The following is a 26,515-nucleotide window of genomic DNA, read 5'->3' as shown; positions in this document are numbered from 1 at the left end:
TCAGTATATTTTTATTTTGAATGAACAAACTAATTTCCACATACTGTCCTTATGATGAAAAAAGACATCAGAGTATGATATTGAATGTTGAAGTAGCAGTAACTATGAAATAATAAGAAAAGATTGGTCCCTTTTAAATTACCTAACTATATTGACTCTTTTTCATATGATATTATAGAATATATTAGTAATTGAATGGGAGACCACCCTAACAGTTATAAGGATAAGAGATAGAGAATATGTAGACTCAAAAATATAAAGATATTTGAGAATAATATGTGAAGTGTAGGGTATCAAGTAAAGGATACCCTACACTGGATATATATTATATATATATATATATATATATATATATATATATATACCAGAATATTTTAATTTGTACTAATTCACTTTGACATGAACATATGAGTAGTTATTAGATAAAGTATCACAGGTGCAATAATATAGAGGTACAAGCTGATGTTTTGATGTGTATGTGTGTGTACATGTATATGTATGTACATATATATATATGTATACAAAATATGTGTGTTTGTATGTATGTATGGACATTATATACAGTCAGGTCCATAAATATTGGGACATTGACAGAATTTTCAGATTTTGGCCTCTATTCACCACCACAATGGTTTTGAAATGAAACAAACAAGATGTGCTTTAACTGCAGACTTTCAGATTTAATTTGAGGGTAATTACATCCAAATCGGGTGAACGGTGTAGGAATTACAACGGTTTCTATATGTGCCTCCCACTTTTTAAGGGGCCAAAAGTAATGGGACAAACTAAACAATCCTAAATCTAACTTTCACTTTTTAATACTTATGGACCTGACTGTGTATATATATATATATATATATATATATATATATATATATATATATATATATAATAACCCACAACATTGGGGAATTGTATCGCTTTTAGAATAAAGGAAAATATGATACAAATTTTATTTACACTCATACAATAGTTTAGGAATATCAAGGTCACATTTTATGAATATAGTAGGGATAAGCTTATTGAATCACATAAGTAGGATATTTAGAAACAACTTATTTTTGCCTATATTGATGGCTATTCATCATGTAAAATATAGATTAATATATTGTCACTGGTTACACTTTTAGCACAATATGGATCAGTATACTACAAATAAATAATATTATGATCACATATTTATATCACTGATACTGTATTAGTTTATCACAATCATCACTAGAATGTATAAATATGAAATAAGTGCATAAGTAGTGATGGTTATATGCTTTATTTTTTCACTAAATTATATACAATATATAAGCATTCATATCACATTTTTGTTTTTTATTTTTCACATAAATAATTGTTAACACTTGATTTGGGGTTTGTTTCACTTTTATTTATTCACATTATCACAATCAAAATTAATGGATTAATAATACACAGTTTTTACATCTTACAATCTACAATATAGGGTAAAATATGTAGATATAGAATTATAATACTTAGGGCTCTATTTATTAACATTATTTTTACTAAAATAAAGTGAAAAAGGGTGTTCTCACACCCTTTTCACATTATTTTAGTTTCACCTGTATTTATTACAGGGCAATTGGAGTAGAATTAGTAAAATTCTACTCCAACCCCCAGTATCACTTATTTTTTAGTAAAGCAGATCGCATTTCCCATAATTGTAATGGGAAATGTGATCTGTGTGCAAGTTACTAAAAATAAATTGTAAAAAAATACCGGGGGAAGCCCTGTGATAATAACGCCACCTGGAGGTGGCGTTATCCAGGGTCTCCCCCGGTTACCGGGCTCCCACACTGCTCTAACGGGGAGAGCAGAGGCGGGAGCCGGTACCAGTAATCAGCTATGTGGTCTAAAGAGACCGCAAGCTGATTGCTGTAAAAAAAAGAAAAAAAAAATTAAACATTTTTTTTTTCACTTACCTGAATCCAGGGACCGGTGATCGGGCCTCCGGTGGTGGCTCCTCTCCGGGGGGCGGGGCTTAGCGTCGGTGGGGGGGGTAGTAGCGGTGGTCGGTCGGCGCATGCGCGTGCTCTTAGTCGCGGTATTTTCTCCGAAAATACCGCGACTAGAGTGCGGATGGGATCCGCAGGGACAGAGCTTTATCGCAAGCTCTGTCCCTGCAAGGGATTTATAGTAAATCCCTGTGATATTACCAGAATTCGCAATGCGAATTCACTCGGTAATATCACACTACAATCCGCATTCAATATGCGGATTGTAGTAAATAGAGCCCTTAGGGGTTTACTTACTACAGTGGATTTCCAAATGATATACACACAGTACACTAGGGGCTCTATTTATTATCATTATTTTTACTAACATAAACTGAAAAAGGGTGTTTTCACACCCTTTTCACATTATTTTAGTTTCACCTAAAGTTACTAAAAGGCAATTTGGAGTATAATTCATAAAATTCTACTCCAACCCCTAAGTATCACTTATTTTTAGTAATCAGATCGCATTTCCCATAATTGTAATGGGAAATGCATTCTGCCTGGTAGTTACTAAAAATAAATTGTGAAAAAATACTGGGGGAAGCCCTGTGATAATAATGCCACCTGGAGGTGGCGCTATCCAGGGTCTCCCCTGGTTACCGGACTCCTGCTCAACTCTTAACGGGCAGAGCAGAGCATGGAGCCGGCCGCAGTGATCAGCTGTGTGGTCCACACGCTGATGTAGACCACACGCTGATACACTGCAAAAAAAAACAATAGTACAATAAAAAATGTACTTACCTGAGTCCAGGGCCCGGAATTCGGTGATGTCCTCCCTCCGGTCAGCTGGTCTCCCATACTGCACTGGGGCCCGGTCATCAGGTGACTGGGTCCCAGTGCAGTATGGGATGTCAGCTGACCGGAGCCACGGAGGACATCACCGGAGCCCCGATCACTGCAGGGACGTGCAATTAAGGGAGGGGGGGTCGCTGGGGGGGATGATCATGGGGGGTGGGGCTTAGCGGCGTGAGGTGGGGCTTAGTGGCAGGGGGTAGCAGCGGTGGCTCGACGGCGCATGCTCAGGCACTTGTCACGGTATTTTTTTAGAAAATACCGTGATAAAGCTGCGGAGGGGATTCGCAGGGACAGAGCTTTCTCGCAAGCTCTGTCCCTGCAAGGGATTTTTAGTAAATCCCTGTGATATCACATTACAATCTGCATTCCCAATGTGGATTGTAGTAAATAGAGCCCTAGGTGTTAAACAAGATTTAATGTTAGGGAGCCTATAGGATTACTTATCAAAAACACTAATTAAACCCATTGATGATATATGCTATTTCACTATGAAATTAATATCGGCACCTTACTAATATATATGTGGCTTTTTAAGTTAATTACAACATGTTAAATATATTTACGTAAATATGATCAAGAGATTTAATTGAATTGGAGGTTAGAATATATTTATTTTACTAGATTGAGATGCAATTTATTAATCATAGATGACGTAACAGTTCCAATGGCAAAGAACCGGGAACTGTATACATACCAATTAGACTCGAGGAGAGGATTCGTAGGAAACACGATTAGGAAAGGTATAAACTAATAAGAAAATGTGTGGCAATACAGGATTTAAATGAGCCAATCAGCATGTGACCTGGGGGATAAATGAGGGTGAGTATGACTACTCGGATTAACTGCTGTGATAATAAACACAGAGTGATAAGTCCGTGTGTAATAAATGAATAACATTGTGAGAATTTTGAGAATTACAAAATACTGTAAGCCAATCCCAAGGAGGAATTTATATACTTAGCCAGCGGTATTTAATTTAATTTTTAAACACATTATTTATTCTTTCTATGCACATACTTTTCTATATTCAATTCTTAATTGGATTTTAAATATTTTGCCTGATCGGCAATCCCTTGTAATACGATTCTAATGACAAATTAATGAAGCTTAAAAAGTTTTAACTGTACAATACAATGCTCATTGTGGGCTGAATATAGTGCACCAGAATAAAGGGCCTGATTCAGAGCCGGACGCTCTGACGAGCGTGCTCGCTCTGAATCAGGGCCCTCCTCCATGAAAATGGAGCGGCCTCCTGGCCGCTCGTATAGCTGTGGGTGACCACCCACAGCATATGCGAGCGGCCAAAAAGATGGTCGCGATGGTCTTGACCATCGGACTTGCGACGGAGACCCAGCGGTAGGGTCTCCCTGTCACAAGCCCTGGAGTGATTTTGGCTCTATCAGAGCCAAAATCACTCCCACTGACATCACTAGTGATGTCAGTGGGGCCGGCTTCAGACAGTAGGCGTTCCCATGGGAACGCCTCCGTCTGGCCGCCACGCCCCCGGCACGCCCACCAAAGGGGGCGTGCTGTTAATCAACATCGATAATCAACCCCCTTTGGTGCGAGACCCGGAGCGATGGAAAGCCCATCGCTCCCCGGGTCTCGCGCATGCACACGACGGAGCTCCCTGCATGCGCAGTGGGGAACATCGACCCGCTTGCGAGCGTACTGCTGCTCGCGAGCGGGTCTGAATGACCCCCAAAGACTCTACCTTTCTCTCTACTGCGAGTGAGCGAGAAAAAGGTTTTGTCTATATGTGGCGCACAGTAGTAATTTTATTTTTAGTAAAAGGTAAATCTTTATTAGATATGCATTAAAATGTCCCAACTGGAAGGAAAAGTCAGCGAAATAGAGGTTAAAAAATAAAGAATAGTGAGTGTGTACTAAATTGAAAATGTGTAATAAAATCAAGAACTATCCCTGGCGCTGTGTGTCCTCTTTATTCATTCGTCTTATATAAAGATATAGTTATTTTTCTAGAGCTCTGAGCTGCGTAAACAGTGAGAGAGGGGAAATTACGTTTTTCCATTTTTATATATACTATAACATATGCCTAATAGATCAGTTGATATGACAATTACAGACGAATATACAGTATATCAATTCTAAGGCTGGATTCAATTAGAAGCGAAAAGTGCAGTTTGGAGATAAGTTTCCGCGGATTCGGACTTTCCGCCTGTTTTCAAAGTATCTCCATATTCAATTCCAGGACAATTTCGCCTAAGCTGAAACTCAATGTATTGTAATAGGCAGAAAAGTATCTCCTATGAATAGAGGGGAATAAAAGAGCAAAATCGTTATTTTGGGGTGCAAACGACTCAGAACCCTTGGGACAGCCCCCAAAGGACAAATCAACCAAATAATAAAAAAAAATTAACTCAGCACACCCCAAAAAGTACTTTCATTTTTGGGGGCGAAAAAGTAAAAAGTGGGGGGGGACAAGCATAAAAACTAGTGAAATAGAGTTTTTGGGGTGCTGTAAGGATGGGCCAAGTGTTTTATGGATTGCGGGTGCATGTATGAGGGTGGTTTTTCCCATTTTTGAAAAGTTCACTTTACAGACACAAACAGCAGCAGCGGCATTTTAAACATGGTACCGGCTACGAGCCAATTACAGTTTGCGGAATGGCAGGCAATCAGCAGCAACTGCTCCTGATTGGCTGCCATTCCCCGAGCTGTGTGATTGGCTCGCGGCCGGCGCCATTGTTTGGGATGCTGCCAGCGGCGCTGTTTCATCATGCCCGGCCAGGCTGCAGCAGACGGCCCAGCTGAACTCCGCATCGCTTCCTCCCGGGTCCCGCTCTCTCTGCGGACCCAGGACTCCAGTCCCAATGGTGGCCCTTATACTATATGGCGGATCGGCAAATTGGGGTAATGAGTGGTCCGATGAACATTCTGAGCAACCATAGGACTGCTCTAATGTCCGATAGTGCGGCCATTGGGTCTGATTCAGCAGTTCTGATTATCTGAAATCTGTGCGTGTGCAGGACCCATTTTGCGAGTATGCAGAATGGGTACTGTGTAGTCGCATGCAGCCTCTTCGGTGCCTCTGCCTGATTGACAGGCAGAGGCATTTAAGGAGCGGGGCGGACAACTTTCCGGGAAACGGGGAGTTTCGGCACCGGTTTCCGGGAGTGGCAAGGCCAGGGATTGAGTCGACCGACACAGCTTCCTGGTCTGGCAAGCCGGCCAGCCTGAGTAAGCTGAGGCTTACTCAGCTGGCTGGCGGTCCAGCGCCATCCACTATCGCGACCAACGACCACCGATGATCGCGATGGTGATCCCAGCCTGCGACCTCCGGCGCAGTGCTGGGATAACAAATGCAGGGGGGAGTGTCATACACCTCCTGCTCCATTTGCATATTAGCAAGGACAGAATTGCAAAGCTGCCTGCATTAAGCTTTGTCATTTCGATTCTTCCTGAACCACCCCTATTGTTCGATTGATGGTGCGTCTTCATGCATACATCAACGGGTTTGCGTCGAGGCCAGTGGGTGTCTAAATAGGATGCCTACCGACGGCGGCATTAGCATAAAGACGTAGTAGTGGCTGCACCTTGTCGCAGCTGCTACTGCAGCTCCATCAACTTTTGAATCAGGCACAGTGTTACTACACCCCCACCCCACCACCCAGATAGCAGTAATATACCCCCATAATATTTATACACCCCTATCCCATTAACATTGCCCCCACAGGTAACATTAATACAGCCCACCTCCAGACTGCATTACTATGCCTCCTGCACCTCCCCATACTTACTTACCTTATCAAGAAGTAGCTCCTGGTCTCAGCAGACTGCAGAGCCCTGTAGGAGGGGAGAGACAGGCTGAGTAACACAAACAGGGGAGAGGAGAAGACTGGGTGGAGACTAGGGGAGGAGAAGTCCAGACATAGGGTAGAGGAGAGAAAGGGGCAGGGCTTCACTGAGGAAAAGAGGCGGAGTCTCGGCCAGGAGGGGAGAGAGTAAAAACTTCCTCACCACAGGCAGCCCATTGAGTATAGGGATGGCCATTAGTGGCGTGTTCATCAATGGTTACCATCGATGGGCCCATTGGTATTTACTATCGATGGCACACACAAAAACATCTAAGGTGAACCATCGATGGTTTGCACCCCCCTCGATGGCCACCGCTGCTATTGGCACGGCAGGCCGCCGGCCAATCAAAAATGGGCTTGGGGCTTAGTGGCCACCAGGGGAGGGAGGGGGCGGGGGGGCTAAGCTCCATCCTGAGAAAGAAAAATATAACATTGGCTCCCTCTCATTCATCGATGGCGGAGAACCACTAGAAAACTAGTTGACATTGATTGGCCACCATCGATGTTTTGAAAACATCGATGGGTATGGTCATCCCTAATTGAGTACAGTTGATGGCAGCAATGCAGCTGCGTTATTGTGATGCTAACAGAAAGTTTCTTACAGGTCATGGGGGGCCTCTTGTGAGAGGGGGGCCTGGGGATACTTGTCCCCTATGCCCCCCCCCCTCTTTAATCCTTCTCTGGTCACATGTAATATAGAGCCCTGATGCCCCAACAGCCTCATCATTAATGGAAGAAATAAACATCAACTGAGCAATAGCTTAGGAGAAAAAGGAAAATAGGTCATCTTTTATTTTTATAAATATTGCCCAATCAGAGGTGCCATCATGACCAGCTTCATTAGGAAGACATTGGTCTGCTCCGTAACTTCCCACTTACGTTTTGACTAATGTGACCTGACTGCAATGATTAAAGACGCAACAGGCGATATTACAGCACATACATATGCGCGCATTTACACCAGGGACTTTGTAGTGACATTTGAATAATGTTGCAGATGTGCGAATGTAAGAGGGGCAAGGGGTGGACTGCTGTGTGCGCCTGCTGCCGTGCAGGTGTGGCGGGGCACTTACCTCTCTCACCCCGTGACTCTCACCTTCAGGACACCTTGGTTTCTCCCACCGACGGTCCTGGGTCTTTCCGATTTGACACAGCCGGGGACGGTCTAACCTGTAAGATAGGTCGGACACGCTGAACCTATGGGCCGGACCTTGGTGCCACAGGAAGGACTGACGGACAGGGGTGCGGGGACTAGAGGATGGTCATCATTGGCACTTGTGGCCTCAGACTGGTTTGCACCCGCATGCCAGGCACATGGGTGCAACCCGAACGGAAACGCCCGAAAAGGGAAGAGGGAAGAGGGGACGACACACAAACAATGATTCGACACACAAACACAGAATGCGCTCACCGGGTATGCCCCTTGTCTCTTTGCTGGGCGAGTAGTCCTGGTCTCTGCTCCTATAAGAGAACACGGCTGCCTGGCGCCGCACTAGAACAATACCTGCAGCCTAACACCGCACGGTGATGGTGCAGTGGATATGCGGTAACCTAGCACAGGTACAGTGGTCTCGGCCTAGCGCCGCACGGTGGTGGTACAGTGAGTTCACAACAACCTAACACAATGGTACAGTGGTCTCGGCCTAGCGCCGCATGGTGGTGGTATAGTGGGTACAAATGGTACAGTGGTCTTGGCCTAGCGCTGCACGGTGGTGGTTCAGTGGGTACACAACAACCTAACACAATGGTACAGTGGTCTCGGCCTAGCGCCGCACGGTGGGGGTACAGTGGGTACACAACAACCTAACACAATGGTACAGTGGTCTCGGCCTAGCGCCGCACGGTGGTGGTACAGTGGGTACACAACAACCTAACACAATGGTACAGTGGTCTCGGCCTAGCGCCGCACGGTGGGGGTACACAACAACCTAACACAATGGTACAGTGGTCTCGGCCTAGCGCCGCACGGTGGTGGTACAGTGGGTACACACCAACCTAACACAGGGGTACAGTGGTCTCGGCCTAGTGCCGCACGGTGGTGGTACACTGGGTACACAATAACCTAACAGTGGGACAGTGGTCTCGGCCTAGCGCCGCACGGTGGTGGTACAGTGGGTTCACAATAACCTAACACAGGGGTACAATGGCCTCGGCCTAGCGCCGCACAGTGGTGGTACAGTGGGTTCACAATAACCTAACACAGGGGTACAATGGCCTCGGCCTAGCGCCGCACGGTGGGGGTACAGTGGGTTCACAATAACCTAACACAGGGGTACAATGGCCTCGGCCTAGCGCCGCACAGTGGTGGTACAGTGGGTTCACAATAACACAAGGGTACAGTGGTCTAATACCAAGATACAAGGGCCTCACTGAGGGCTTACCTGAACTGCCAACTCGCGTTCGGGACTCCCTCCAGCGACGATCCGCCTGCTCCGACGGCTCCTCCGCTCTCCTTCCTGCCCGCAGGCGGGGATTTTAAATACCCCGCCGCGCGGGCTCCTGGGCTGGATGACAATGAGGGCCCGCCGCGCCGCCGGGTGATGACGCGCCCCAACACGTGGGCGCGTCCGGCAATGCGGGGTCCGGTCCTTGCCGGCGTCATGGCCGCGCCGCGTCGCCGGGTGATGACGCGCCACAACACGTGGGCGCGTCCGGCGACGCGGGGTCCGGTCCTTACCGGCGCCTTCGTGGGAGGGGGGGCGCGCGGCCCTGGACCTCCCACACGAACACCAATAAATCAGCAGTGTGTGGAAAAAAGTCTAGTTCCAGTTTTGTGAAGCAGTAATGCTAACTACTGTGCAACCATACTCCAGAGGCCGATAGATAAGAAAATACAAGGGCTTGGCCACAGTGGCGTCACAAGGTGGTGGCCGAGGGGTGACACCAAAGTGCCAACTTCCCTTCAGTGACAGGACCCAGATGCATTACGTGCAGCACTCAGTTTCTGAAACAGTGAGGGAGCCGGCACTATGAACTTACTGGTACCCGGGGGCAGTCTGCACCTCCTGGACCCCCGGAATTACTTAACCGGGAGTTCGTGCCGTGAGGCCATGCCCCCTCCACCGCTGTGTCACACCCTCCTGCAAGACCACGCCCCCTTTATACCGGTGTGAGGCTTAGTCACGCGCATTACTAGCTGCCCAGGAGGAGTCCGCACCGGGTGTCCCACAGGAAAGTGACACCATTGTTTGGCCACTCCCTGAGTTTTTGAAAAAGTTTATCTAGCTATAGGATCCCGATAATCATTATTTTGGCAGATGGCCTGGATTCTCAAAACCCAAATCAGTGGTGACTACTGGAAGAAAGGTGTGGTTTCATGTGAATGTGGGTATGGCGGAAAGGATCAGGGGCATGGCTAGTGAGGAATGGGAGTGGGTGGAGTGGAGCTTATTTTGCCCCGATGTTGCCGTATTAAATGTTGTCAGTCATATTTAGGCCTGTATTCAATTTGGAGCGAAAAGCTGGAATCGGCGCCGATGATGTCATTTCGCCAGGCGGAAAAGAATCGCCGTATTCAATTTGAAAGACTTTCCGCCTAGGAAAGAAAGTCAATGCAATGTAATAGGTGAAAAAGTTTTGCTATGAATAGCAGGCGGAAAAAAGTGCTGAATTGGGGTTTTGGGTTGCAACAGTGCGGGAACCCCCATGCAGCCTTCAGACAGTCCCCCAAAGGTAAACTACATCAAAAAATTTTTTTAAAAGAGTTAAGAACACCCCAAAAATTACTTTCAATTTTGGGGCGAAAAAAAAAAAAGTTAGGGGACAAAGTTAAAAACTAGCGAACTTGACTCCAGGGGGGTCCCCAAGTATGCCCCACGTGTTTTTTTCATTGCAGGTGCTTGCGGCAGGTGGATTTTTCACGATTTTTTTTACAACTTTTAAATATGCTGGCCCCCATTTTCAAGTACCCCAAATTTGCTGCAATAAGTTATTTTCTGCAAAAAAAACTCCTGAATACTATTCTGCACCACGTATAGAAAAACGCTATTTAGCAGCTATTGAGCCCGCTTAAAAACACCGAATACCTTCAGCAAGCCAAATCGGGGAGTACCATAGTTAACCCCCATGTCAGAGCACCCCAAAACTGACATAACTTTCTGCTTGTTTAAGTTTCACCGGATCCAGTTTCACGTACTTTTAAATTGAATACGCGGGCACGCGCACGATACTTTTCCACCTGCAAAACAGGCGAAGTAGGCGAAAAGTCCTGGAGGCGGAAAAGTATCACGGTTCCGCTCAAATTGAATACGGCTCATAGATTGTTAAACATTAATTGCAAAATTGGGACGTAGTTGGGAGTAGCGGGGGCACAGCATGGTAATCATGGATCTGCCCATTGGTAACGTCACTTGTCCTATCAGGCGAAACCGCTATTATATAGGCTGGGACCTCCACTGTTTTGTTAGTAGGAACACAACCTTCAAAAGAAAAAAAAGGGAATCTTTTTCATAACCATTAGCATTAGTACTTCGCATAGAATGATTCTTTAGCCTTTTAAACCAGTCTGTTCCTAAAATGTAATTTTTTTGTTTACTTGAGTGTAAACATTCTCTGCTTCAGACTCATGAATCATTCCAGCATCAAAGGCTCCCAGGTTCTCCGTGTACCTATCGCCCTACCACACACACAAAGACATTTCCTACTTCAAAGAGTCTGGGGCTTCCCATGCAGTGTTTTATGGACTTTAAACTTCCTATTTTCCACGGCTGTTCATCATGTTCATGGTTTAATTTATTGTCAAAACCGGTGGAGCATGAGATCCTCAGTCCTCACCAACTTCTGCCTGACTAATGATTTATGCAGAGGATTATCCATGATCCAGGATAACTCATGACGGAATAACATCCTTATCTAGCTACTGTCCAGGTCTGGTGGTAAAACGATACTGGATACTATAGACAATAGTCACAATACAATCTGCCCCCCCTCGCTGATTTCTCTCATCTAGTACAAGTATCCTGATTATATAAAATGCCAAAAATATACAGTAATGTGCAAAAGGAGCAGAGTATCGCCTGTTTCCACAACACAAGTTCTAGGCTGATCATTAGCATAAAACAATGTAAAGATGGGTATACAGTACATGTAGAGCTTTGGCTGTCTGCTGTGTAAGATTTTTAGGCCAGATGTACTAAGCTCTGAAAAGTGATAAACTGGAGAGTGACAAACCACCAGCCAATCAGCTCCCAACTGTCATTTTTCAAACACAGCCTGTAACATGACAATTGGGAGCTGATTGGCTGGTCAGTTATCTCTCTCCAGTTTATCACTTTTCAGAGCTTAGTACATCTCCCCCTTTGACTGCAATGGGCCAGTGCTGCCATCAGTACCATATCTGGGGGTCCGGGTGCCCCTGGCAAAGAGAGAAGGATTTGACTAATTAAAACTTCTACTCAAACTGCTTTGTGACATCATGCGCTAAACATCTGGGGCATCATGGTTACATGATCCAAATTTGATTGCATCAGACAGAATTTGGATGCCAGAAATAGCACCTCTAACTGCAATGATCAGAGGGCCTGATTCAGAGCCGCTCGTAAGCGGCCACTCGTTCGTTCCGAGCGATGTTTGCACAACTGCGCATGCGTATGGATCGTAATAAGCATGCGCGAACCAGTCAGTGTGGCCGAAAATCGTTTGTTCGCTAAACAGCGAATGCCTGCTATTTTGAGTGACAGGAGGAGGCGTTTGTGGGTGGTAACAGGGGAAGGTGCTTGAAAACGGGGAGTGGAGATCCGAACGCAGACGTGCTTAAAGGTCAAAACGGGCGTTTTATGGGTGTGCATAATTAATACAGCAGCGTCATTGACCACGTCACTGGGTTATTTTATAGTCAGAACTGCTCGAAAGGTTGCGGTAGGAAAAACCAACCACAAGAATAGCGAGCAGTTCATACGCTGGTCGATGTACTCGATTAATCTAATAAATAGCGGACATGACGTATGGTGCGAGCGGCCAGGGGGCGTAGTTTTCCAAAAAACGACCGCATGTTTGGTTCGCTCGTTCAGACCTAGAGGCGGGAACAGACCGCAAAGAGCGAACGGTTCATTTGAATAGCCACCCCTTTTTTCGGAACGAGCGAGCGCAAATAGCGTCCGGCTCTGAATGAGGTCCAGATTGCACTAATGGTGTGATCTTTAGAAAACATGGCTCGCAAAAGGGGAGATGCATCAAGTTTCGGAGAGAGCTAAAGTGGAGCAGTTGCCCAAAGCAACCAAACAATCATCTTCTAACCGTCATTTCAAATACAGTGCTAGATAAATGACAGAAGCTGGCTGGTGGCTTTGCGCAACTTCTCCGCCTTATCTCTCTCCAAGTCTTGGTACATCTCCCCCAGAGTGAGCCCAGAATTCTGAAAAAGCTGCAAATGTTAATAATGTTTTGGTGTTGTAAGTATTGAGGATGACTCTGAGGTAGATGCAAAAGGAAAAGCGAACATTAATTGCAGATATAGCATAATAATACGCATTATTATTATTATAATTATTGCTTATTTATATGGCGTGAGAAGTGTTCCGCAGCGCCTTACAAAGTACATAAATAAATATATTGATTTACAGTGACTTACAGTACAGTACAATACATTACAGGACATGGATAATATACATTGCTACATTCACGACCATAACACCCAGATAAGCAACAATGCAAAGCAGCCAAGTGTTAGGTGCCCTAGTAGAGAGTAAGCAGTAGATGAAGGTAGAGTAAGGAGAAGCACAAGAGGGTAGAGGGCCCTGTTCATAGGAGCTTACATTCTAAGGGGCGCTCATACGCATGAGCGAAACAAAGAAATTGACAGCTGCACATGCCCCGGATCATTTCGTGGCAGTGTTGTGGGTGGGCTTTTTTTCCTGGGACCCTATTTTGCCTAGAGGCTTCTTGCAGGAGGCTCCTTTCTGCCTTATAGGGGTATTCCGATGAATATACAAACTGCAGCAGGCGGCAGGCGCCATGCAACCTCCACGTATGCCAGCCCTGGGACCTCCTCCATTCCTGTGTCTTGGGCCTGACTAAAGATGGCCGACCTCTCCCAGATGCGAGAAACCCGAGTCTCTATAGACTACAGTCGTCAACGGGACGCAATAATGGCCACAATGTGGCCACGCCTCTTGCAGTGACATGGCTAGTACGTGTCACTGAAATAGCTGTGCAGCCTTCCTCTTCTTTGCCCTCCCGGTGACTGACAGCTGATATTGCCAGGAGGTGGGGCTTAAGCATGGCGGAGCTAATCTGAGTTTAAACTTGGCGCCACCGGGCGCTACACAAGTCCAGATAATGATAATGATGTTTGTATCTGCAGATGGAAACCTAGTGGGCGGGAAATGGTTTCCACTTTTAGTCACGTGAATTTTCTGCACATTTCTGCGGATTCTCTTCGTACGTGGCAGTACGGCAGAGCGCACGCAGATTCCTACGACCCAGGATCAGGCCCATTGTCACAATAATGGAGGACGAAATTTGAATAGAATTGAGGAAAGGTAAGATTGCTGGTTTTCTGCTGTGTGTGGGTGTTGATGACTGCCTTGTTGCTGGGTTAAACTGTTTGTGTCAGATTGAGTGGGTTATCCTATAGGATTGTTAGTAGGTGGAGCTAGGTTTTGTCTATTTAAAGGGCTGCCAGAACTTAGCTCAGTCTCTTCAGTTCATCTTCTTACACGAGCTAAGTATCTGGGTTGCTAGTCTGCTCTTTGTTGCACATTGCCAGCACTCGATTGCATCTTTCCCCTTTCAATTCATAATGTCACGGCCCCGCCGCTCCGCTCCCCCCCCCAGCCGGCTGGCTGATTTTGCCTGCCCCATTCGCTCCGCTCCCGCCCGTGGTCCATCCCCCATTCCTCAGCCTGCCCTTTTACTTTTGTCTCCGGGAGGATCCATCATCCCCCCCGGGAGTCCCCCAGCACACACAGGCTCTCCCTCTTTGGCCGCGCCCCCTCCCTTGCTTTTGCAGCCCTCCACAAGGCAGGCTTCCCCAGTACCTCTCCCTCCCCTGACTGCATCAGGTTCGGGCCTCATGGCGGAGCGACCTCCTTCCGCGACCGACAGCATCCCCACTCCGTCGCCGGGCACATCTTCCGGTGCCTCTGGTCCCGCAACGCTAACAGGTTTGCCCAGCATAGTCAGCCTTTCTCCCCCTCCTAGCACTCCCCTCTTACCTGTTCCGGCGGGGGCTCCTTCCGCGAGTCACCCGTCGGCGACAGGTCCCTACGCGGCAGCCGGGCACATAGCTGGTCCTTCCGCATGGCCTTATGCGGGCCTGGGAGGTGGGCTTGTTTCCCCGCTTACCTCCTCCTCTGCCTCTTTAGCGCAGGGTGGTCCAGTCGGCCCAGCTCACGCGGCGGGTCCGGCGGCCATCTTACAGCCGGGCGCCATTTTGGGGATGAGCTCCCCTTATTTTGCCGGCACAGCCAGTCAGCTGCATAGCAGCATAGCGCCACGCTTACCAGCTCCCAGCTGGTTCCCCACTCATGGTGGGGTGGTACCCATTAGTGTGGTATCGCAGGCGGCTTATCAGCCCCCGTGGTTCACGCCAGCAGGTAGTCAGGCAGCGGCGAGCGCATCACCAATGCCCCTTTCCATGGCTGGTCCTAATTGGAGCCAAGCGTCATGGAGTTCAGGTGCTGCCCCACCTGTTTTATCCTCCCCTGCAGAGGCCCCTTCCTCTTCTGTGTACGGGCCACATTTTACAGCACCCCCCATCTACTACCCTTCAGCTTTAACACAGCAGCAATTATATTACCCTTACGTACCGCCTTGGCAAGTTTACCCCTCTGCCCCGACCGCACCCCCTCTTCGGCCTGTGCTTTATCCTCCTATTTCCCATACGTTTCCTTTGAACCCCTCTGTTGATAATAACAGTCAAGCATCTCCGGCCCGAGGTCCTCGCATTGCCCCTCCGGTGGTGGACCCGACTCCCGGGCCCACTATCGCTACCTTGTCCACGTTGCCGGTGCCTCACACATCTCTTTCAGTTTCAGGTGCAGATGCGGTTAGCGGGCAAGTTACCGCGGTGGCTGTAATGCCTTCGTTGTCTGAAACGGCACAAGACCCTTCTACCACGGTGACCGGGACTGGTGCGGAAGCAAGAGATAAAGTGGGCGAAGAAGTTCCGGGCCCATCAGGTTCTGGTGAGCATGAAAATGACATGTCTTCTACCGATTCTTCCTCTTCCTCTTCACACTCTTCTGGATCCCCTGCACGCCCCCGCAAAATTGCGCGAATGGTAGCGCGGCGTCTAGCAAAAAAGTCTAGTAACAATACTAGGAAGGATGATGAGATAGGGGCTATAGCGCAAGAGGCAGGCGCAGACACGGTTCACTGTGCTAATACGGCGGTGCTTAGGGGCTTGCGTAAAAGTGTTAGAAGCAGAATACGCAGGGGAAAATTTGTGGACCTTTTTTCGCTCACAGATGATATGAAAAAGGGATTCACACAGGCGAAGAAGTCGGGCGGCATTGGCGAAGATGCCTTTTGCAGCTTCAACACATGGTTGAAAGGAATGCTCATTTTCGCGACATGTTATTTGGAGACCAGGGCAGACGAACATGTTAACATTATAAGATATTTATTTTTGGTACTCAACATGTTCGTCAGGTCTTGTACTCTGGCATGGCGCGAATATGACTCTCATATTCGCAAGAAGCATGACGGTGCTCTCCTCATTCCATTTGGGGTTAAAGATGTAGAGGTTTGGCTGGAGGTGTCGCAGCAGCGTCGGCCCCCCTTGGATGGTGCTCCCCCTCGTAAGAATCTCGGAAACAACAGACAGGGGACGGCGGGAGGGGGGAGAGGTAAATGTTTTGCCTATAATGACTCCAAGTGTACGCGGGGTGCAGGCTGTCGTTTTCGCCACTCCTGTCGTCTCTGCGGGGGAGAGCATCCAGCCAAGGATTGTCGACGGGGTTCAGGAGGTGCGTCACAGGATAGAGGAGAGAGTCACAAAGGAAATGGTTAAAGCCTTTTCTCCAGTATGCTTAGATTCTCTTACCAGATGGTTACGGTTATATCCTAGTAGAGAGGATGCTTTGTTTTTGTTAGAAGGTTTCACAGTTGGTTTTCGTTTACCTATAATGGGGCCTTTGCGGATAAGGGCGTCGCAGAATTTGCGTTCCGCCAGGGACTTCCCAGGGGAATTGAGGAATAAAGTGAGTGCGGAGGTTTTGCTGGGGAGGATGGAAGGTCCCTTTCCCTGTCCTCCTTTGCATAACCTCTGTATATCCCCGGTGGGGGTGTTTCCTAAGAAAGTGCCGGGTAAGTTCCGCTTGATTCAACATCTCTCCCATCCTCGGGGCGGTTCAGTGAATGATGCGATACCTGGGAACTATTGTAGGGTAGTGTATCAATCTTTTGATGGTACTTTAGACTAGGGGTGAGCGGGTTCGGATTTCTGAAATCCAAACCCCCCCGAGCCCCCCCGATCCGAGGCAGATCCGAGTCAGGCTCGACTTTTCCTGCCTGACTGGGATCTGAAATCGAGGCAAAACGTCATCATCCCGCCTTCCGAGTCTCGCGGGTTTTGGAACCTATATAAGGTACCCGCGTCGGCGCCATTTTCTCACTCGGCTGTGGACAGTGAAGAGGGAGGGTGGGAGTTAGGTCTGGCTGGGCTGTGTAGTGTAGTGTAGTGCAGAGTAGTGTTGTGCTGTGCTGTGCTGTGCTGCGCTGTGCTGCTGTTGTCCACTACTTCAAAGTCCATAGGGGCTGGCTGTGTTGTGCTGTGCTGCTGTTGTTAATAGGGGCTGTGTCCACTACTTCAAAGTCCATAGTGGCTGGCTGGACTGTGTTGTGCAGTCAGTTCTCCATAGGGGCTGTGTCCACTCCAAAGTCCTGTGCAGTGTCCCAGTCCTAAAGGGGTGCTGTAGTGTTGTCCAGGGGGTGCTCTGTCCATCAGGAGTGCTCCCCCCAAGTGCTAAAAAAATTATATTTTTTGTGTGTTTGTGAACTGTGTGCGCAGTAGCCGCACGTGCATCAACAAAGTAGTGCCAAGCGTGCGCCTGTGTCATAAGTAAAGGGCCGGCTGGCTTGACCGTTAAAGGGTGCTGTAACCCCCAAAGTACACTCTAGTCCAAACCAAAAAAAAAATTATTTTGTGTGTTTGTGAATTCTGTGCACAGTAGCCGCACGTGCATCAACAAAGTAGTGCCAAGCGTGCGCCTGTGTCATAAGTAGGGGTGTGCACCGGCCACTTTTCGTGTTTTGTGTTTTGGTTTTGGATCTGGATCTTTCTTCGTGTTTTGGATCTGGATTGGTTTTGCCAAAACCACCCTTCCGTGTTTTGGGTTCTGGGTTTTGTGTTTTGGATCTGTATTTTTTTGAAAAAAAGCATAAAAACAGCTAAAATCACAGAATTTGTAGGTTTTTCTGCTCCTATGCTATTATTAACCTCAATAACCTTAATTTCCACTCATTTCCAGTCTATTCTGAACACCTCACACCTCACAATAGTGTTTTTATGTCCAAAAGGTTGCACCGAGGTAGCTGGAAGACTATGCTAAGCGACACGAGTGGGCGGCACAAACACGTGACCCATCTAGGCGTGATACTGCAGTGGCAGACAGGATGGCAGTTTGAAAAACTAGGCCCCAAACTGTACATAATGCAAAGAAAAAAAAGAGGTGCAAGATGGAATTGTCCTTGGGCCCTCCCACCCACCCTTATGTTGTATAAACAGGACATGCACACTTTAACAAACCAATCATTTCAGCGCCAGGGTCTGCCACACAACTGTGGCTGAAATGATTGGTTCGTTTGGGCCCCCACAAAACAAGCTGGCAATTAATCTGTCCCTGCACAAACTGGCTCTACGAGGCAAGATGTCATCCTCATCCTCCTCATCCACCGATTCCTCACCCTCTTCAGTGTGTACATCCTCATCCTCACAGAGTATTAATTCGTCCCCGCTGGAATCCACAACCACAGGTCCCTCTGTACGTTCTGGAGGCTGGTCTCCCTGGAAGAGTTGATAATTAATTTTATGAACATCATCTTTTCCACATTTTGTGGAAGCAACCTCCTACGCCTTTCGCTGACAAGGTTCCCGGCTGCACTAAACACTCTTTCGGAGTACACACTGGAGGGGGGGCAACTCAGGTAAAATAGAGCCAGTTTGTACAGGGACCTCCAAATTGCTTCTTTTTCCTGCCAGTACAGGTACGGACTGTCTGACATGCCTACTTGGATGCTGTCACCGATGTAATCCTTTAACAGACAGACGCACGCTTGTCGCTGCTGCTTTGAGGATGCAAGTGCGGCTACAGCCCACACAATTCACAAAGACAGAAAAAAAAAGAAGAATATTTTTATTGTTTGTGGAGCGCACTTTGAGGGTTACACCACCCTTTAACAGACAGACGCACGCTTGTCGCTGCTGCTTTGAGGATGCAAGTGCAGCTACAGCCCACACAATTCACAAAGACAGAAAAAAGAAGAAGAATATTTTTATTGTTTGTGTAGCACACTTTGAGGGTGTCACCACCCTTTAACAGACAGACGCACGCTTGTCGCTGCTGCTTTGAAGATGCAAGTGCGGCTACATCGCACACAAGTCACAAACACATTAAAAAAATAGTTTTTTATTTTTTGGAGCACTTTGAGAGTTACACCACCCTTTAACAGACAGACGCACGCTTGTCGCTGCTGCTTTGAGGATGCAAGTGCGGCTACAGCCCACACAATTCACAAAGACAGAAAAAAAAGAACAATATTTTTATTGTTTGTGTAGCACACTTTGAGGGTGTCACCACCCTTTAACAGACAGACGCACGCTTGTCGCTGCTGCTTTGAGGACAGTATCATATGCAGTGACAGTAGACTTGTCAGAAATTGTTGGCACATCCTTCAGTCCGGACCAGATGTCCAAACCAGCCCTTGACTTATGACACAGGCGCACGCTTGGCGCTGCTACTATGTTGATGCACGTGCGGCTACATCGCACACAAGTCACAAACACATTAAAAAAATAGTTTTTTATTTTTTGGAGCACTTTGAGAGTTACACCACCCTTTAACAGACAGACGCACGCTTGTCGCTGCTGCTTTGAGGATGCAGGTGGAATCTAGACGGGATTTGGAACCGGGGACACACTACCTCCATCAATTGTCTAAATCCCACTGCACTAATGGCGGATACCGGACGTACGTCTAACACCAACATAGCAGTCAAGGCCTCAATTATACGTTTTGCTTCAGGATGACTGCTGTCGTACTTCATCCTCATCGCTAGGGACTGTTGGAGGGTCAATTGTTTAGTAAAAGTAGTGATGTTCCTACTTCCTCTCTGGGATGATGAACAACTCCCAGCAGCAGCAACAGCACTAGGAGGAAGTGGTTCTTGATCTTTCCCTATTTTATTTTTATCGGAGAAAGTTTGGTCCTCCATTTATGTTATATTGATATATACGTGCGGCTAAAGCGCACACAAACACAGAAAATATTTTTTTATTTTTGCTGGAGAGTAGTGCACTTTGTGGGTTACACCACCCTTTAATGGTCAAGCCAGCGGGCTCTTTACTTATGGGACACAGGCGCACGCTTCGCGCTGCTCCTTTGTTGATGCACATGCAGCCACAGTGCACACAAGTCACAAACACAGAAAATATATATTTTTTGGTTTGGACTGGAGTGTACTTTGGGGGTTACAGCACCCTTTAACGGTCAAGCCAGCCGGCCCTTTACTTATGACACAGGCGCACGCTTGGCACTACTTTGTTGATGCACGTGCGGCTACTGCGCACACAATTCACAAACACAGAAAATTTTTTTTTTTTTGGTTTGGACTGGAGTGTACTTTGGGGGTTACAGCACCCTTTAATGGTCAAGCCAGCCGGCCCTTTACTTATGACACAGGCGCACGCTTGGCACTACTTTGTTGATGCACGTGCGGCTACTGCGCACACAATTCACAAACACAGAAAATATATTTTTTTTTGGTTTGGACTGGAGTGTACTTTGGGGGTTACAGCACCCTTTAACGGTCAAGCCAGCCGGCCCTTTACTTATGACACAGGCACACGCTTGGCACTATTTTATTGATGCACGTGCGGCTACTGCGCACACAATTCACAAACACATATATTATTTTTTAGCACTTGGGGGGAGCACCCCTGATGGACAGAGCACCCCTATGGAGAACTGACTGCACAACACAGTCCAGCCAGCCCCTATGGACTTTGAAGTAGTGGACACAGCCCCTATTAACAACAGCAGCACAGCACAACACAGCCAGCCCCTATGGACTTTGAAGTAGTGGACAACAGCAGCACTACACTACACTACACAGCCCAGCCAGCCCTAACTCCCACCCTCCCTCTTCACTGTTCACAGCCGAGTGAGAAAATGGCGCCGACGCGGGTACCTTATATAGGATCCAAAACCCGCGAGACTCGGAAAGCGGGATGATGACGTTTTGCCTCGATTTCAAATCCGAGTCAGGCGGGAAAAGTCGAGCCTGACTCGGATCGGACTCGGATCGGGGGGGCTCGGGGGGGTTCGGATTTCAGAAATCCGAACCCGCTCACCCCTAGTCATAAGTAAAGGGCCGGCTGGCTTGACCGTTAAAGGGTGCTGTAACCCCCAAAGTACACTCCAATCCAAAAAAATATATATTTTCTGTGTTTGTGAATTGTGTGCGCAGTAGCCGCACGTGCATCAACAAAGTAGTGCCAAGCGTGCGCCTGTGTCATAAGTAAAGGGCCGGCTGGCTTGACCGTTAAAGGGTGCTGTAACCCCCAAAGTACACTCCAGTTCAAACCAAAAAAATAATATTTTTTGTGTGTTTGTGAATTGTGTGCGCAGTAGCCGCACGTGCATCAACAAAGTAGTGCCAATCGTGCGCCTGTGTCATAAGTAAAGGGCCGGCTGGCTTGACCGTTAAAGGGTGCTGTAACCCCCAAAGTACACTCCAGTCCAAACCAAAAAAAAAATTATTTTCTGTGTTTGTGAATTGTGTGCGCAGTAGCCGCACGTGCATCAACAAAGGAGCAGCGCCAAGCGTGCGCCTGTGTCCCATAAGTAAAGAGCCGGCTGGCTCATTTCTTAAAGGCTGGTGTAACCCACAAAGTGCACTACTCTCCAGCAAAAATAAAGAAATATTTTCTGTGTTTAGCCGCACGTATATATCAAATCGATATAACATAAATGGAGGACCAAACTTTCTCCAATAAAAATAAAATAGAGAAAGATCAAGAACCACTTCCTCCTAGTGCTGAAGCTGCTGCCACTAGTCATGACATAGACGATAACATGCCATCAACGTCGTCTGCCAAGGCCGATGCCCAATGTCATAATAGAGGGCACATACAATCCCAAATGACAAAGTTCAGGAAAATGACCTTGAAAAAAACATTTAAATCAGCTGAAGAGAAAACGTAAACTTGCCAATATGCCATTTACGACACGGAGTGGCAAGGAACAGCTAAGGTCGATCCCTAGTATGTTCATGACTAGTGGTTCAGCTTCACATGACGATGGAAGCCCTCCTCCCACTAAAAAAATCAAAAGAGTTAAGCTGGCAAAAGCACAGCAAAGAACTGTGCTTTCTAAGAAGATATCACAAATCCCCAAGGAGAGTCCAAGTGTGGTGGTGGTTGCGATGCCTGACCTTCCCAGCACTGGACGGGAAGAGGTGGCTCTTTCCACCATTTGCACGCCCCCTGCAAGTGCTGAAAGGAGCACCCACAGTCCACTTGCTGATATGCAAATTGAAGATGTCACTGTTGAAGTACAACAGGATGAGGATACTGGTGTAGCTGGCGCTGAGGAGGAAGTTGGCGAGGAGGATTCTGATGGTGATGTGGTTTGTTTAAATCAGGCTCCGGGGGAGACAGTTGTTGTCCGTGGGATGAAAAAGCCCATCACGGTCATGCCTGGGCAGAAGACCAAACATACCACCTTTGGTCTGGCAATATTTCTATCCAAATCCGGACAACAACTGTCTTGCCATATGTACCTTATGTAAAGGTGGAATAAGTAGGGGTAGGGACGTTAACCACCTAGGAACATCCTCCCTTATACGGCACCTGCAGCGCGTCATAATAAGTTACTGTCAAGTTCAGAAACTTTGGTAAGACCGTAAGCAGTCCAGGGACACCTAAATCCCGTTGTCCTGTTGTATCCAAGCGCCTGCAAACCACACCGTCAACTCCCTCCTCGTCAATTTCCTCCTTAGTCAGGATCGGAAGTAGTCCTGCAGGCCATGTCACTGGCATGACTGACTCTCCTATCCCGGATTCCTCCGGAGGATCCTGCATTGCTACGCCTCCTGCTGCCGCTGCTGCTGTTGCTGCTGCTGGGAGTCGTTCATCATCCCAGAGAGGAAGTAGGAACACCACTACTTTTACTAAACAATTGACCCTCCAACAGTCCTTAGCGAGGAGGATAAAGTACGACAGCAGTCATCCTGAAGCAAAACGTATAACTGAGGCCTTGACTGCTATGTTGGTGTTAGACGTGCGTCCGGTATCCGCCATTAGTGCAGTGGGATTTAGACAATTGATGGAGGTAGTGTGTCCCCGGTTCCAAATCCCATCTAGATTCCACTTCACTAGGCAGGCGATACCGAAACTGTACAGAAACGTCAGAAAAAGTGTCCTCAGTGTCCTGAAAAATGCAGTTGTACCCAATGTCCACTTAACCACGGACATGTGGACAAGTGGAACAGGGCAGACTAAGGACTATATGACTGTGACAGCCCACTGGGTAGATGTATCACCTTACGCAGCAACAGCAGCAGCATCACCAGTCGCAGCATCTCAGAAACGCCAGCTCGTTCCAAGGCAGGCTACGCTGTGTATCACCGGTTTCAGTAAGAGGCACACCGCCGACAACCTCTTAGAGAAACTGAGGGAAATCATCGCCCAGTGGCTTACCCCACTTAGACTCTCCTGGGGATTTGTGATATCTGACAACGCCACCAATATTGTGCGGGCATTACATCTGGGCAAATTCCAGCACGTCCCATGTTTTGCTCACACAATAAACTTGGTGGTGCAGAATTTTCTGAAAAGCGACAGGGGCGTGCAGGAGACGCTTTGGGTGGGCCGAAAAATTTCTGTCCACTTTCGCCATTCAGCGACTGCGTGCCGAAGACTGGAGCGCCAGCAAACACTCTTGAACCTGCCCCGCCATCACCTGAAGCAAGAGGTTGTGACGCGGTGGAACTCAACCCTCTATATGCTTCAGAGGATGGAGGAGCAGCAAAAGGCCATTCAAGCCTATACATCCACCTATGACATAGGCAAACGAGGGGGTATGCACCTGACTCAAGCGCAGTGGAGAATGATTTCCGTGTTGTGCAAGGTTCTCCAGCCCTTCGAACTTGCCACACGTGAAGTCAGTTCAGACACTGCCAGCTTGAGTCAGGTCATTCCCCTCATCAGGCTTTTGCAGAAGCAGCTGGAGAAAGTGAAGGAGGAGCTAAGATGGAGCGATTCCGCTCGGCATGTGGGACTTGTGGATGAAGCCCTTCATTCGCTTTGCCAGGATTCCAGGGTGGTCAATCTGTTGAAATCAGACCACTACATTTTGGCCACCGTGCTCGATCCTAGGTTTAAAGCCTATGTGGTGTCTCTCTTTCCGGCCGACACAAGCCTGCAGAGGTGCAAAGACCTGCTGGTGAACACACTGTCAGCTGAAGCGGAACGTGACATGTCAACAGCTCCTTCTTCATTTTCTCCCGCAACTGGGGCTGCCAGGAAAAAACTTAGGTATCCTAAGCAACCCGCTGGCGGTGATGCAGGGCAGGCAGGACCAAGTTTGGACATCTGGTCCGGACTGAAGGACCTGGCAACAATTTCTGACATGTCTACTGTCACTGCATATGATACTGTCACCATTGACAGAATGGTGGAGGATTACATCGGTGACAGCATCCAAGTAGGCATGTCAGACAGTCCATACCTGTACTGGCAGGAAAAAGAGGCAATTTGGAGGCCCCTGTACAAACTGGCTCTATTTTACCTGAGTTGCCCCCCCTCCAGTGTGTACTCCGAAAGAGTGTTTAGTGCAGCCGGGAACCTTGTCAGCGAAAGGCGTAGGAGGTTGCTTCCACAGAATGTGGAGAAGATGATGTTCATCAAAATGAATTATCAGCTCTTCCAGGGAGACCAGCCTCCAGAACGTACAGAGGGACCTGTGGTGGTGGATTCAAGTGGGGACGAGTTAATACTTTGTGAGGATGAGGATGTACACACTGAAGAGGGTGAGGAATCGGTGGATGAGGAGGATGAGGATGACATCTTGCCTCCGTAGAGCCAGTTTGTGCAGGGACAGATTAATTGCCAGCTTGTTTTGTGGGGGCCCAAACGAACCAATCATTTCAGCCACAGTTGTGTGGCAGACCCTGGCGCTGAAATGATTGGTTTGTTAAAGTGTGCATGTCCTGTTTATACAACATAAGGGTGGGTGGGAGGGCCCAAGGACAATTCCATCTTGCACCTCTTTTTTTATCTTTGCATTATGTACAGTTTGGGGCCTAGTTTTTCAAACTGCCATCCTGTCTGCCACTGCAGTATCACGCCTAGATGGGTCACGTGTTTGTGCCGCCCACTCGTGTCGCTTAGCATAGTCATCCAGCTACCTCGGTGCAACCTTTTGGACATAAAAACACTATTGTGAGGTGTTCAGAATAGACTGGAAATGAGTGGAAATTAAGGTTATTGAGGTTCATAATAGCATAGGAGCAGAAAAACCTACAAATTCTGTGATTTTAGCTGTTTTTATGCTTTTTTTCAAAAAAATACATATCCAAAACACAAAACCCAGAACCCAAAACACGGAAGGGTGGTTTTGGCAAAACCAATCCAGATCCAAAACACGAAGAAAGATCCAGATCCAAAACCAAAACACAAAACACGAAAAGTGGCCGGTGCACACCCCTACTTTAGACTTAGTTCGCAGTTTTGGTTGTGGCGCCTTAATGGCAAAGCTAAACATAGAGGCTGCATTTCGTTTGTTACCGATGCATCCGGAGGCCATGCAATTCATGGATTTTAAATTGGATTCGGGTTATTTTGTAGACAAGTGTTTGCCCATGGGTTGCGCGGTTTCCTGTGCCTATTTTGAGAAATTCAGCTCTTTTCTTCAATGGTGTCTGCATGCCGGTACAGGTCAGATGGGTATAGCGCACTATTTGGATGATTTTCTCTTTCTAGGCCCAGGAAAGAGCGAAGTTTGTGCTGATCTTCTCTTTTCGGCACAGGCTTTGTTCAAAGTGTTAGGTGTCCCCATTGCCCATGACAAGACGGAGGGTCCGGTGACGTGTTTGTCGTACTTAGGCATAGAGATAGACACGGCAGCGGGTTGTTGCAGGCTACCTAAGGATAAAGTGGAGAAGCTGCAGGAACTAATTGAGTCGTGTTTAGCAGCAGAATCAGTTAGGTTACGCAGGGTTCAGTCGCTCCTGGGTTCCTTAAACTTTGCCTGTCGGATCATTCCCATGGGTAGAGTTTTCTGCAGAAAATTGGAGAGGGCCACAGTCGGTGCGACGCAGCCGCATCAGTATATTCGCCTGTCGGGAGAGATTAAAGAGGATCTTAGGAATTGGAAGCGTTTTTTGTTGAGTTTCAATGGTGAACGCATTTGGCCTTTGCCCCCGTTGGCGAATAGCATGCTTCAACTTGGGTCGTCTGGTTTTGGGGCCTTTTTCAATGGGGAGTGGTGTGCTGCTCCATGGCCTCTTGATTGGCACAGGGAGGGGCTGACGAATAACATGTTGTTGTTAGAGCTGTTCCCAATTGTCGTAGCGGTGGAACTCTGGTCGGTACGACTGAGTAACTGCCAGGTAGTATTTTGGTGTGACAATCTGGGAGTGGTTCACGCCATCAACAACCAACGTTCGTCCTCACCTTTTGTTTTACGTTTGCTTCTGCATTTAGTTTTGCGCTGCCTCGAGGGTAATATA

The 26,515-nt window shown here is 47.6% G+C and overlaps 1 protein-coding gene across 1 annotated transcript; it reads left to right on the top strand.

Moving 5' to 3' along the window:
• The first annotated feature begins 15,197 nt into the window (after positions 1-15,197).
• On the top strand, positions 15,198-26,511 carry LOC148505712 (uncharacterized). Its single transcript, XM_088447839.1, has 5 exons — positions 15,198-16,307; positions 16,456-16,972; positions 23,641-23,649; positions 25,500-26,370; positions 26,490-26,511. The coding sequence occupies exons 1-5, from the start codon at positions 15,198-15,200 to the stop codon at positions 26,509-26,511; spliced, it is 2,529 nt and encodes an 842-aa protein (XP_088303965.1).
• The last annotated feature ends 4 nt before the right edge of the window (positions 26,512-26,515 follow it).

This window comes from Taudactylus pleione, unplaced genomic scaffold (assembly GCF_031769625.1).
Source record: "Taudactylus pleione unplaced genomic scaffold, aTauple2 ptg000442l, whole genome shotgun sequence".
Classification (NCBI taxonomy): Eukaryota; Metazoa; Chordata; class Amphibia; order Anura; family Myobatrachidae; genus Taudactylus; species Taudactylus pleione.
The sequence above is the reverse complement of the archived record's forward strand: the minus strand, read 5'-3'. Positions and strand labels throughout refer to the sequence as shown.

Bases quoted from the DNA above. Each gene is read 5' to 3' on its own strand.
- LOC148505712 (XM_088447839.1), top strand. From the start codon at position 15,198: ATGGCTGGTCCTAATTGGAGCCAAGCGTCATGGAGTTCAGGTGCTGCC. The intron at 16,308-16,455 runs GTTTGGCTGGAG...CGCGGGGTGCAG, and splicing joins TTGGGGTTAAAGATGTAGAG to GCTGTCGTTTTCGCCACTCC. The intron at 26,371-26,489 runs GTCGGTACGACT...TTCTGCATTTAG, and splicing joins GTCGTAGCGGTGGAACTCTG to TTTTGCGCTGCCTCGAGGGT.